The sequence below is a fragment of the Micropterus dolomieu genome, linkage group LG20, assembly GCF_021292245.1.
Source record: "Micropterus dolomieu isolate WLL.071019.BEF.003 ecotype Adirondacks linkage group LG20, ASM2129224v1, whole genome shotgun sequence".
NCBI classification, from domain to species: Eukaryota; Metazoa; Chordata; class Actinopteri; order Centrarchiformes; family Centrarchidae; genus Micropterus; species Micropterus dolomieu.
Window position 1 is genome coordinate 26,373,110 of NC_060169.1, and position 14,057 is coordinate 26,387,166.

Genomic DNA, 14,057 nt, shown 5'->3' on the forward strand with positions numbered 1-14,057 from the left:
CCCTCTCTTTTTCTTTCTCCTTCTCTCTCTCCCTCCCTCCATTCCTCTCCTCCTCTACGTCTCTTGCCTCAGTCATTTTCAGCTTCCTGCAGGCTGCAGGCTTAGGGGATGAGCTCTCGCGTTTGCTGAAGGAAGTGTCAGTCACAGGTGTGTTGAAGGGACTGGGCCACACACGTCCCACAGACTCATAGGGCGGTACCTCAGGCTCTTTGGTCTTACTGGCAGTTACGTCGTCATGGTTACTGCCCCACATGGCTTTGGGAGGGTTGTCAGAAGCGAAAAGGCCAGGAGGGAGTGGCGGTGCTGTGGGGTCGCAGAAGTTGAGCCTCTGTGCGATGCGGGCGATAACTTCTTGCCTCTCCTGCAGCAGGGAACCAATCAGGGGGTTTGTCTCGGTTGCGGCAGGCCTCGGGGAGGGGCAGCGGGGTGGTTCAGTCAAGGAGAAATTCTTAAAAGCTCTCAGTGGCTCAGGGATGGGCCCTTTTGACCTCTCACTGCTGTTGGTGCAAGACCCATAGTCCTCTACTTGTGTGGGGTCAGACGAACCATTGAGAGCTGAGTACAGCCACTTCCCTGCTTTACTTGTGGGAAGTGGAGAGGGGGAGTGGGAGCGGGAGGGCGTGGGGGAGTGGGAGGACCTGTGGAACAGTGGGGAGCCCTGACGTTGGGGGATGTTGACCTGCGGAAGCTCACCATTCTGATACACGTGGTCTTCACCGGGCTCCTGGCTCTTCTTGCTGTAAGGAGGTGGCACAGCAGTGTGGGGAAGGCTATTGATGGGTATGTTGTTGATGGGAAGATTAGGAATGGGTAATCCATTGAGGAGAAGGCCAGACATGGAGTTGGAGCTCTTGCTGTACATGTTGGAGTTGTGAAGGAGGTCGTCTTTGCTGGGGTCCTGCCTCTTTTTGAGGGTGGGTGGGCCACCATGGCTGTTGAGGTTTGGGTTGAGGCTGGGGGTCTTGCTGTAAAGTGGAGGCAGGCCGGTATGGATGCTGCAGGCCAGGGTGGGGTAGGTGGGTTGGCGGGGGAGTGACTGGACATGAACCTGCAGCGCAACACTTTGGGACACATTGGGGACTGGGAAAATGTGCTCTGAAGGAGGCTGGGAGAACTTCCACACCAGCTCCTCATCAGCAGCACTGATCCTGTTTGACACACACACAGAGAGAGAGAGACAGAGAGAGAGATCTTAAAATATCCAGGAATTGTCAGAGCCCTCAGGGATATGGCTTTACTTCCTCTAATTCAATTTTGAAAACAGCACAGCACACAAGACTTACACTCATATACGTGTTTGATAATAATCTGGTCCAGCAGCCTCAGTGAAAAGCCTTCAGCCCACCAGTGTCAAAGTCTTCAGTAAGTGTTATGTCTGACCTGTACAGGATGTTTCTGGGGACGATGCCATGGGAGGCGCTGAGCCAGGCGCTGAGCTGGGAGAAGAAGACGTAGGAGCGAACAGCCAACAGCAGCGTCTTCTCCTCAATGAAGCGGTCGCCGCTTCTATTAAAAACACAGAGGTGGAAATGTGCCAGTATGTCAGGTTAATGAGAAACCAGTTCAAGGATGTGTGTGTGTTTTCAAACACAGTGTTCCCTGTTCCTACATGTGTCAGTAGGAAAGTGGGCCACTTTGTGAGGGTAATTAACCCGCTGAGTGCTAAACCACTTATCTTTATTATTTATCATACTTGTATTATTTTATTTAGAATTATATGTTGTTTTTTTTTTTGGGCATTTGTATAGCATTTTTAGCCTTCACTTTTGCATGTCTCTGTCTAGTGGACAATCGAACCCATGCATATGTCATGTAATGACACATTTACAAAGACATTCTTATAGAAACTTATGATTTTTTTTTTATTCAGAATGTATTAAACACACAGAAAGTGGGGATTTTATACCTCTTATATGCTTATTAGGGGGGCTACATGGGTTTTCCCAGGGTACCGCCATTAAGCCAATGTTGTGGTACTGTAGAAATTCATCTGCCATCAGGACTCTATATCTAGGTCTATATGCAGCACAACATCATGCCACTCAGAATAGTGATTTATATAAAGTGTTGACACAGATGCACTTTTTGCTGACAAATGATGATGTTGGAATATTTGTAAAAATAAAACATGCAGAGACCTGCCCCATCAACCTCCCGGATCAAACACTTAGCGAGCAAGATGAGAGGTGGACTGGTTTTACAGCGATGATGCTTGGTGCGCAAAAACACAGTCAAGATGGACACTGCTTCCCAAATGTCAATGTTAATGTAAAGATAAAACCATCTTGTTGCTGCTGTTTACATTCTCCCAAGAGGCAAATTAATAAAATGCACTGCAGAATGTTCTGGGTGTTTACGTGTCTGTATATAGCCTTTGTATATAAAATAACTGTATATAGCCTATTGTTTTATTTTATTTTACATGTTACCATATTGTAATACACATTTAATTATCTGTTAAGTTCTGTGTGTGGCATGAAGGGACTACAAACTTTCGTTTTGTTATAAAACCTGTGCTGTCACAGGCACTGTGTATATTGGGTATATTATTTGTTTTGTTATCCTTTATTTTTTCTCATGTCAAAGGAAGCACAGTATGTGAAAGCATCAGTACCGGAAACCAAGGTAATGATAACAAAGGACAGAGGTGGGTGATGGGAGGAGGCAGTAACCTTGGAAATACAACATACTGTATTTCTCTTATAACAGCAGAATTTAGCTTGAGCCTGGTCTCCTTTGTGTGAATACAGCTGTATAACCTCTCCTATGAAAATGGACACATGTGCCCTTTTCTAGCATGGCCCATGTTTAAGATCATGAGTGAGTGCTTATGTGCTGTGTGTGCGCCTTACTGTCTTGGGACTGACTGCAGGGTCCATCTCTCCAGCAGCAGAGCGTCTTGTTTGATGACCGGGTCACTGATGGGGTCACTTGGTGGGCACTCGTCCCCATAGCAACAGTCTGGCAGGAGCATGACCTCAATCATGATGGGGATGTTATTCCTCCAAAGCAGGATCACCTCCGAACGGGTTCGCCTTGCCTGCCGACACTGGACACAGACACAGACACAGACACAGACACAGACACAGACACACACACAGACACACACACACACACACACACACACACACACACACACAGGTGGAGGGTTAGCGTTCATAAGCTAATGTCAACATCAGGACCTTGAAATTTAAGGGCAAAGCAGATGGGACCCAGAAAGAGCCTCATTTAGAGCTGAATTTCTAAGTGACTTTATTTAGGTCACATCTTTTTACTGTATATGCTATTCTGTATAGCTGTTACAGTGATTAAGTACACCTAATTAAAACTTATGCGGCCCCGCAATAAATCCTACCATTCATGAAGTATATATGTCCAGTTTTTCTCAGTCGCTTTGGTATATTTCTCAGATCGGAAGTGAAATATCTATAACCACTTGTTCAACCTCCACATCATCTTGTCACTTGTGCACATCATAAAAGCAGTTTCTCATTCTTCTAAATAAACTGCAAATGCTTTTGGCTTTCAGCTGTGCAAATGATTACGTCCAGTTGTCTGCTGGTTCCTACCTTATTAATTGCTTTGGTCATGTTTTGATCACAATCTATCAGAACTGGTTCTCTGTTGAAAAGTCCCCCAAAACATGCAATGAACTTATACCTAGATAAGTCACTACATGCAAAACATTGTCAAAATCTGTTGAGCATATTTTCTATACATGTCTGTTATTTTTTGTAAATATGTCCTGAATTGATGAAGATATCTGTGATGTGGATGAGAATCTGTGGCCCGACTAGGGATGGGTTTCATTAAGATTTTAATGATATTACTACTCCTACCAATACTGCAGAATAAACATTGCTTTGTTTTATAAAATGTAAAATACATAAAAGAAACAATTATTTACCGCAAAAGACACAGCAATGTTTTGAGCAAATCACTTTTACAAACTCTACTGTTGTAATGATGGAAAACAAACAAAAGAAAATACAGTGGAATAGAGCAACACTTGTGGCAAAATCTTTAAATGGGTGATTGAATTTATGAACAACCCATAGCTAAACAATCAGCTGGCTAAAGTTTACTTTTAATCATGAACCCCTGTCCGCATAACTTCGTTAACACCGTGTGTGTGCTCTAGGCTGCTACATAGCAAAGTAAATGGGGCAACGAGAGGTGAACTAGGAGCTGGGCAGTCGAAAACTGTGCATTTCTCTGCCCGTATATGATGCACTTTCTGCTCATGTTTCCGCGAGCAGGGTCTCTTGTGTGTGCTGTAATGTATGAGAGAGAGAGCACGCAGGATTGGAAATAGCGAAAATGCATCGTCTTAATCTCACTACAAATTAGACACGGTTGGTGAGATGAAATGTGCAAGATCATAGATAAGATAAGCAATAATACATAGGAAATGTATTTTCTTATTTTTTTTTTTTAATACTGAAAGCAGAACCGATAATATCGGAGCTTATCGATACTACGGTCTTTAATACCAGGTTTCGGTACCCATCCCATCCTAAGGGGTGTTTCCCATGTTTACATGTCTAATTGTTTCATTTATTCCGTTGTGCTTAACGGCTAAAGGTTTTGACAGTAAAGACAGTGACATGTTCACAGACTTAAATATTTACTTTTATATTTACTGACTAAGGATTTTGAGCAAGTTACGGGCTGTTTCAGGTAATCCACTGTGTAGTGCTATTTGTATGCTCCGTTTAGAGAAATCCTCTTTCTGTTCTGCAAATGTTAAGGGTGACTCGAGAAATGCACTAAAGCAACTAAGAAAAACTGTAAAACTATGTTAAAGAGGTATTGATTCAACTTTATAGTCATTTCCGGCATTTGTGCTGCTGTTGAACTGTGTTGCATTTTGCTGTTTCTAATACTTATTAGTGAGGGTTTTGGGTGCAGAGTTCGAGCTGTGTTGGTAAAATTACAGAAAATATACAATTATCTCTGGTATCTCTAATAACCAATATGTCAAATGTGCATCCCATTTGATAAGTGGGCCTCACTTAACGCTCATGACTTGAATGACACAAACACAGCAGCAACAACGTCTAGAAAAAAAAGAGAGACCGCCTTCTGTTTCCACTGCAGGAAAAGATAGTATAGTATAGTATGTACATAGGTGTGAGCGCGCACGTGTGTTACCTGTGGCAGTTTGTCACTGCATTCATGCTTGTGAAGAGGCGGCATGGCCGACTGGGCCGGTGGACAGTGCAGCCCCTCGGTTCTGCCTTTCACAGAATATTCTGGTGTCCTTCCCTCTGTGATGAGCAAGGTCAGGAACACCAGGAACTCCTCCGCGTCGTACTCGAAGAACTCCTCTGTTGCATCTAGACAAGGCAGAGAAACAGAGGGTCAGCATAAAATCACTTAGCATCTAAAAAGATGACAAGGAACCAATTGGAGGAAAGTAGCAGGTAAACTATTAATTTGCCTATCCTGTCTGGGATAGTACACTGCTGGGGACAGTACACCAAAGAAAGCCTGAAAGTCTTTGTTTAGGCTTTTACTTAAGTAGATATGGCTATTTAAATTTGGCCGGAAATACTTGTTTAGAGATGGGGTGTGGGGGAAGGCAGTACACGACACAACATTTCCAGTTTGGCCACTTCAAAGGAATATATTTAGACCTTCAATGTCAGCGGAGGTGAGGGGTGAAGCCACACACAGACCTGCTCTCTTTTATTCAATACACACACACACACACACACACACACACACACACACACACACACAGTAATGACAGTGACGTCATTCACACTCATTGACAAAGCATTTACAAACTCAACCATAACGCAAGGCAATTAAAGAACAGAAATGATACGAGTTATGCTGCACCATCCAGTTCTCCACCAGTTTTGCCAGGGTGGGGCTGGGCAAGGCTGTCAGGGTGACCAGGAACTAGCAGGACAGAGAGCTGAATCACCCTTTCACTATTCAGGACAAGGCTATTCCCCTCTGAATCAACTGCAAGACTCAATTAACTATGCAGGAGCAGAAAGACTACAGATAAGGAATACTCAGGTGGCTGTCAAAACTAAATTATAGTTCCTGTTGAGCTGCTCTATTGTGTACTATTATTCACAACCACATTTATAGCTGTTTATACAAGTTGGGGCAAGATGGGGGGCCATTGTGCAATGGGTCACCAGTCGAAATGCTACTAAATTGTAGCTGTGTCACTTTGTCTTCTGACACAACAAAATTAACAAAATCCTGCTCTGTTTGCGTGATTGAAGCTTAGATCTGAAGTAGTGGTATTTTTAGCAGAAGGTTGCAGTGCCCGTCTTAGCTCTCTATCTCTTGTACTCCTCCAGAGAAAACTCCCAGAATCCCGTAGGAGGTCAGCTGATTCACAGCAGCTCTGAGAATCACAGCTTTCTTTTTTTCCACAGCACACAGGCAAAAAACACTGACGTACCGAAGCTGCCTGCCGTACAAGCCCTCCCCCCTGCCTTGACTGAAATTGGAAGTCAAACAAATATTAGGTCACAATTACGTGGACATTTTTATATTATTCTGGTCTGCATAAAGCTAGAAGAACAAAAACACACATACACACAGCCCGTCCTCCTCCCACTAGGGCCTGGCTGGCTAGAACAGAGTCCCGCTCAGCTGGCTCTGCAGAAGTGTGAGCTATGAGCTGTTGTATCTGTGTGTGTGTGTGTGTGTGTGTGTGTGTGTCTCTCTCTCTATGTACGTATTGCAGTCAGCTAGCCAGTCACGCACATTCCTCTCAGGGAACTCCTCCTACATGCCTTTAAGCTGCTGCTGCACGTGGGGAGAGGCGCAGTCCAACACAAAACATGAGGAGGGAGGGGAGAGAGGCGAGGGGGGGGGGTCTGTTAGCCAGCTGTAGGCTGAATAAGCGCAGGGTGAAAGAGATGGAGAGGGAGGCTATATTCAGGGACAATCTCCTTTTCTTTATGGGCTGCAATCGGAAAAGCTTGAACAAAGGGAGAAAGAGACCAACGGTGGTAGAGCAAAAAGGGAACCAGAGACAAACCAGAAGGAGTAATATATGACAAAGGTCAAGATTCAAGGTCGCAGAGTTCATTATCTTTACATGATGGTTGGCTTGAATGTACTGGATATACAGTGAGCTGCAGTTAAGGTTTATTTCCCAGTCCAAACTGGGAAATACTCCACTTCCTGATCCTATCAGGGGATTTGGGCTAAATGTGACACTCCATGAAGGAGGTGAAGCACAAAAGAGAAAGAAAGCATGGATTGATGAAGGGAAGGAGGTAAAGGAATGATTAAGGGAGTGGTGGAAAACAGCCTCTGAGAAGCGGTGTGCCACACACACACACACACACACACACACACACACAGCGCCAATCATGTGTGCACAGTGGGTGTCCGATTGCTAATTTCTAGCAAAGGCAAACCCAGGAACCCATACATACACCCCTAAAGCACATGAACATTAACAAGCACATGAACAGTGACAAACGATACACCATCGCAAACACACAAACCCCACTGAAAACACACACACACACACACACACACACACACACCCACACACACACACACCCACACAGCAGGACAAAAGGCTAGTGATGGAGGTTTTTGGTTAAGGGGCCCAGCCTATGTAAGGATCGATGAGAGCTGTCATTCTTAAGGACGTCACGCCTAACAGAACATTCCTATGAAGCCTACACACACATGCACACATCCAACACAAAGAAACACCGCTGGGAGGTGATCAGGATGCAGGACAACATAAAAAAAGGCGGAAAAGTAGAAAACCTTTTCCACAGACATGATAAGAGTGTGCTGCGTTCAACATACAGAAGCACATTTATATTTCCAAGATGCAGGATGCTGAAATCTTAAAGAGTCAAATCAACCCCCTCTGTAATGTTTTTAATCCTGTCATTGGTACAAATGGTTAATATCATTCATTTGGGAATTTATGTAACAATCCGCTTTGTTTACCAATCATTAAGCCTTCGGAGCGGGGCTCAATGTTCTGTCCTGCCTTTCGCTTCCCCTCCTCCTCTCTTTCCCACCGGACCGTGACCAATTCATCTCTGCCTCTCCATCTCTTTAAACTGTGAGCTCTGGCTTTCATCGATTCATATTTGCACTTTTTGAATTAATGAAATGTCTGAAAGATGTCTTTTCTGTCTTCCCCCAATTTGTATTGTCCATCCTGTGTATTTTCCCCCCGCTTGCATTCAATATGAGAAGTACCATAGCAACTACTAGCATGCTTGAGAAATGCAAACAGAAAACACTTCAATCAGGAAAACATAATGAGGTTTAGGCCCCTTGTTTAAATAGGACGTTTTGCTGATACATCCTGGACTTTGCGGACCCAAACCTAAATACATAACATGCAACGGAATACTGATCTTTCTCTTTTCCATATGCCTGTGACCCCTCCTCCATCTCCCGATAATGTGTGATGTGAATTATGTAACAGGTCGGATTTAGAGTCAGGCTTCTTATTATTAGACCTGTGACCGCCTGCCACCATGTGCAGCTGGAGTCCTGCCTACAGATCGGCTGGTTCGGCTTGTATACACCCACCCACCCACACCCCCACACCCACACACACACACACACACACCCTCTTAGCGGTCTCTGTGTCCTCGGGCCAAGAGATCACTTTAGAGTCATGTGGGATGGAAAAGGGCCTCCAGGACAAGAGCAGAGGGGGTCAGCCTCGACAGTCAACACTGTTATAGTAAAAACACCGTGGAATACACTGACACACCAATTAGTGTGATTCATCATTACCTAGGACCTGTCAGAGAGGGAAATGAACATGTAACATGTCCGTGGTCAAAGTGGTATGGTTTTTACATTTACATTTATTCATTTAGCTGACGCTTTTATCCAAAGCGACTTACAATTGCTGTATATGTCAGAGGTCACACGCCTCTGGACTACTAGGGGTTAAGTGTCTTGCTCAAGAACACAATGGTGTCTCATGGTGGATTCGAACCCCAGTCTCTTACACCAAAGGCATGTGTCTTATCCACTGCACCATCACCACCCTTTTGAAGCAAGTAATTTAAAAACATGTTGCTGGATGACTTTTGTTACATTTTGTCCCCAGTAGTGTCTGTTTTAAGAGAGACGCAGATGGGAAGAAGAAACACTCATTCAGATAAGCGGACCTATTAATCCATGCACTATGGCCACACAATCACTGCGTGGTTGGCCCTCTTTCTATAGCAAAAGCTGCTCTACTCACCACACACGCACGCACGCACGCACGCACGCACAGCTAATTTGAATGCTGTGTAAGTACCCATATGGCAAAAACCACTCCCACCCTCTGCTGCTCAGCCATGGTGGTTCTCTTTATGTGTCATTTGTTTATGTCCATGTCTCATTTGAATGAAGCACAGAACACTGAGTCTTGTTTTTCTTTCCTCATTAGTGATGCATCTGTGTTGGGGGACAGGAGGCAAAAGCAAGTGGCAGATGCGAAAGAAGAAAAAAAAGAAGAAGAGTAACAGATCAAAGCCTCAGAGGGAACAACGCTGATGAACTCACCTATAGCTGGGCTACTGGTAATCAAAGACAATATGAGATAAAATACTGCAGGGCAGCAACCAGGGGGAAACGAGGCATACTTCAGAAGGAGCGAGACAGAAGGTATACACAGATATTGGAAGAGACAGACGAGTAGGGTAGATAGGAAACACACAGAGTTAGTTCAAAAGGCGGACAGGAAGTGATATTAACGTTTCCAGTTAACTGTCTGTCAAGTGAATTTCATGCAAATGTTTGAAGCCTCGCAAAATGGCCTATCTGGCAGATTGTGTTGGGAGCAAATAAATTAGAGAATATTTTAATGTCTGAAGTCACTTTTGAACTGGTGTGCTACAATACTGAACAAATCGTGACTTGGCTGTGGGGGTTTTCTTGAATCAAACAAAAACCCTCATGCTTCAAGTAAGTGTTACACATCTTGTGCTATTATGAGAAAAAGTTACAGGACATCAAATACTTTCTTGAGGTTTTAAGTTCATATGATTTAAGTCATGATGAAGACTGATATTATTTTTGTAGGACGTGCGGATGCTAGATAACCAGCCTGCTGGGAGCCTGTGCGTTAAAGGCATTTCCAGGCAGCTTGAGTGCAGCAGTCTGCTGAGCTCGCTGAGGTGTGTCACGCTAACATGCAGATAAGCCGGCATTGTACATATACTCAAAGGGGTGTGTGATATTTTTTAATTCTATGCTAAATCCCTCTAATATTCCGCCACATTTGCATTAGCAGGGATCTCAACTGCATCAAAATAGGCACTTCTATTTTCTCTGAAAGTTGCTCGACAAATGACAGGACTGTGTCACATCTCTTGAACTGTGCATCTAGAAAGAAACGGAAAAAATTTAACACCATTTCTGTTTTGCTCGTATTGAAAAAGGGTTCCATTCAGTTTTTTTGTTGGATGAAAGGAGTCAAAAAAACTTACATGTATGGTCATACTGTTTTGCCATAGTTGGAGCACCATAGTGGTAACAACCAAATAAAAAGTAACCACAAAATCCAATATGATGAGGCTGATGCACTGTTTAAGGCTGCATAACACATATCATATTTGTCAGATCAAATTCTCTTAGGCTCAGGGACATTACTAACATAGTATTTATATTTTCAAATGGTTACCCTAAGAATAGTGAGACAAAAATCACACTCTCAATTCTGAGTGAGAAATTTCAGATTCTTATTTTCTCATGCATTGTGCAGCCCAAACACACACACCCACACATTCACACACACACACACACACACACCACACGTTCACACACACAGCAGAGGCAGAATGGGAGATTACACCGACAGTTCTTCCATGCTGAATCTCCTTACTGCAGCCCCCTGGTGAGATACATATAGCCACAACTTGCTAGCTCTCATTTTCTGTTCATCTCCCTCTCCCTCCAAGTGTAGGTTCCTACAATCAACTATTTGATAACTTTGTGATGGTGTCTGCCAGTAGCACCCATGTTAAAAGGAGCTAATGCTGTGAATGCCTGAAGCCTTGGACACTCCATGGAAAGATAAAAAATAATTGCAACAGTCTGAGAAAAGTTCCAACAGCCACACGTTACTTGCTTAAATGCTGACACATGCCAAAGCCGGGCTCCAGACTGCAACTATTTAGTCGCATTTTGTGACCATTTTCGGAGACAGTGCTATTAAATTTTGTAACTAGGAGCAATATGCCTGCATTTTTTATTATTATTTTATATTTTTTCTCAAATCATTATTGTATATAATGTGAAACGTGTCTGTGTGTATGGCCCTTTACGCTCAACTATGCAAGTTAGATAAACCCCGCCTCCCCCTCGTATTAAAGCGGGTGTCAGTGTTTACAACTTTGATGGGAGGATGAAGCGAAACAATCTTTCTGGTAACGTAAAGAGAAATAAAACACCATGAGAGTAAAATGAGGGTAAACATATATTCTCTCCTCTCTAAATTTGATGTCAGCAAACAACAGTAACGTTAAGTTGATGTGCTAGCTTGCAGTGCATCTCTGTCTAGTCTTGCTAACCAAGCTGCATCTCTTGGTCTGTGTCTATGTCTTGCTTGCGTTTCAGCACTTAGGGCTGTGTTTTGTGACGCTCCGCCTGCTAAAAGTGAGAGTGAAATATAACCATTTAGCACATTTAATAACCTCCAATGAGCAACAGCGTTTATAAATTGCTCAGAAAAGAAACCGCATTGTGTATGAACATATCATCTACATTTTATATTTTCTACAATTTCTTATTTATGTTAATATTCACTTATCTTAAGATTCAATAGAAAATATTCTATTCACCTAATACTGTTAATCTGTTCTGTAGAGGTCAACTTATTCTTAGACCAACAGACAGAGCAAACTGTTTTAAAGGAGGAAGCATTGTAGTGGGAGGACTGGGAGTCAGGTGCGACTGTGTGGCAATGGCATGGCTCAGAAGTCAGGTAGGAGGGCCCCTTAGCAGAATTTTGCTGAAGGCCCCCAGGGGTTGTATGTCGATTTAAGTGGTGCTCCTAAATTTTGCGCTGGTGCTCCTTTGATTTATACGTACTATAGCTGGTAGGCTAAGCTAGCTCTTTAATGTAAAGTTCCACACTCATCTCAAAGTATAGCACAGACAACTCATGGATTATTAACTGTACAACAGGGGGGCTCCCCTAAAATCCACCACTGGGCTGGGTTTTTGAAAGCTGCCTGGTGTCCACTGTGTGGCTGTCCCAACACTATGAGACACGTGGCCAGCTCAAGTATTCAAACACACTGGAAGCAAAGCAGGTGGCAGATTTTAAGTGTCAGCAGCCTTTGGCAACTGCATTTCACCACCATGGGAATTGTTTGCAATGCTGTATTTTCTGTTTCATGGCCAGTGCTGCAGTCTGACCGACTATATTTGGAGACCAGCTGGTCTGTAAGAAAAACTGTATATCCTTCCCCTTTGCATCTGAAGGATTACAACTGCTTGCTTATGTTTTTCTTAAAGTGTGTTTTCCTTTCTAACTCTCCATTTTCATGAGCACTTCACAAAGAAGAGTGTGGTTCCAAACATGCTGTGAGTCCTGAAATATGCGAGGCCACAAAACTTACAGGTCTACATCAGAACAGCGGCTACATCAGAGTGAGCAGTGTCAGTATGTACTGTGTGCATCCATGCACTCTATGTATATGAATGCGAGTATATTTGTAGTATCTTGTAACATACTGCAGATTTCAGTTGAGAATCCAGCCTTTTAGTCCCCATGTTCTGACATGGTGTTTACAACTTCATAAGTGCAAATAATGATTGTTCCGAGGTAAGTTGGTGTTTAAAAAACACGCAGCTACTACATAGTCTATTTTAGGGGTATTCAATTAGAATTCAAAGAGGTCCAGTTAGAAAAAATTTCCTGAAGCGGAAGGTGCGGAACATCAAAACAACTAACTTGCGTTATCATTCAGTACCATAACGTATAGTTCTATCAACATATGTTTTTAGTCAACAACGGACTGTCAAAACTGCCAAGTTACCACTTTCCTACTTTCTCTTGTTCAGTGAGAAACGTGAGCTCTAGTTTGTCCTTCCTGCTAGCATTGGAGATCTGAGCTATTCTGGTTCTGAACTGCCCGTGGCAAGAATGTACATGTAAAAATCTGTACATTTTTGATTAAAAGTCATGTGAAATCTCTTTTCCCTTTCGTCTCCTCAATTCGTGTGTGTTTCCAAAACGTTTCTGGTGAATCTCGCGGACTTGACTCTCAAGCACAGGAATGCACAGATTTTACTGGCTGAGCAGAGTCACATGACACAATTGTAGCACATGCGATTGGTCTGTGAGTGTCCTGGTCCGCTAAACCAGTACAGTAAATGCTAGAAAGGCTGCATGGGTTAAAATAGAAATGCCCTGTCACGAGGTAGTAAGTCTCAATAATAAATCGGTCCGCCTATTAGTGATATCTGGTCTATTTGTTCCTCAGAATGGTGTTGAAAGGCAAAAGAAAATCAGTGACCATCTTGACAACAGAACAAGGAGAAGTCTTGTGGCGTCTAATTTTGTCGTCAGCTGTCTAGCAATGGTGTTGTCATGACTTCAAGCATACTGTGTACTCAACTTCCCATGTTGAAACACGTACACAGGCAAGTGATGCCCATAGATTTGGACAACTGAAAATTTAATGTTGGATCCAGTGATCCATTTTTAGCAGGTCAATGGTCACCAGCAAAAATAACAAGCTTAATGGCCACTCTTCTGAAACGGCCCTGCTGACTGTGACAGAAGCCCTAAGGTCAGCTAAAGCTGCAGCCCAGTCCTCGGTTCTTCACCTGCTTGACCTATCAGCTGCCTTTGACACAGTCAATCACAGGATCCTACTATACGCACTCTTAGCAATGGGCATCTCGGGCAAAGCGATCCTGTTTAAGAATCATTTAACTTAGCAGCCCTGTGGCAATGCACAGCAGCAATATAAAGGAGGTGTGGCAGTGAAGGGGATACATTGCCAGAGTCATTTCTCTCCTGGCTGACCGACCTGGGAATACTGTGATCAGCGCTGAACAGTGATCAGCGCTTACAACTGTTG

General features: G+C 43.4%; 1 protein-coding gene across 1 annotated transcript in view; it reads right to left on the reverse strand.

Moving 5' to 3' along the window:
* Positions 1 to 14,057, reverse strand: part of fam214a (family with sequence similarity 214 member A) — a 37,567-nt gene that overhangs the window by 8,866 nt on the left and 14,644 nt on the right. Inside the window, exons 2-5 of the mRNA XM_046033543.1 lie at positions 5,155 to 5,339; positions 2,853 to 3,049; positions 1,381 to 1,506; positions 19 to 1,148 (exon numbers count right to left, since the gene is read on the reverse strand). Of these exons, the coding sequence (XP_045889499.1) occupies positions 19 to 1,148; positions 1,381 to 1,506; positions 2,853 to 3,049; positions 5,155 to 5,339 (1,638 nt within the window). The remainder of the gene's footprint in view (positions 1 to 18; positions 1,149 to 1,380; positions 1,507 to 2,852; positions 3,050 to 5,154; positions 5,340 to 14,057) is intronic.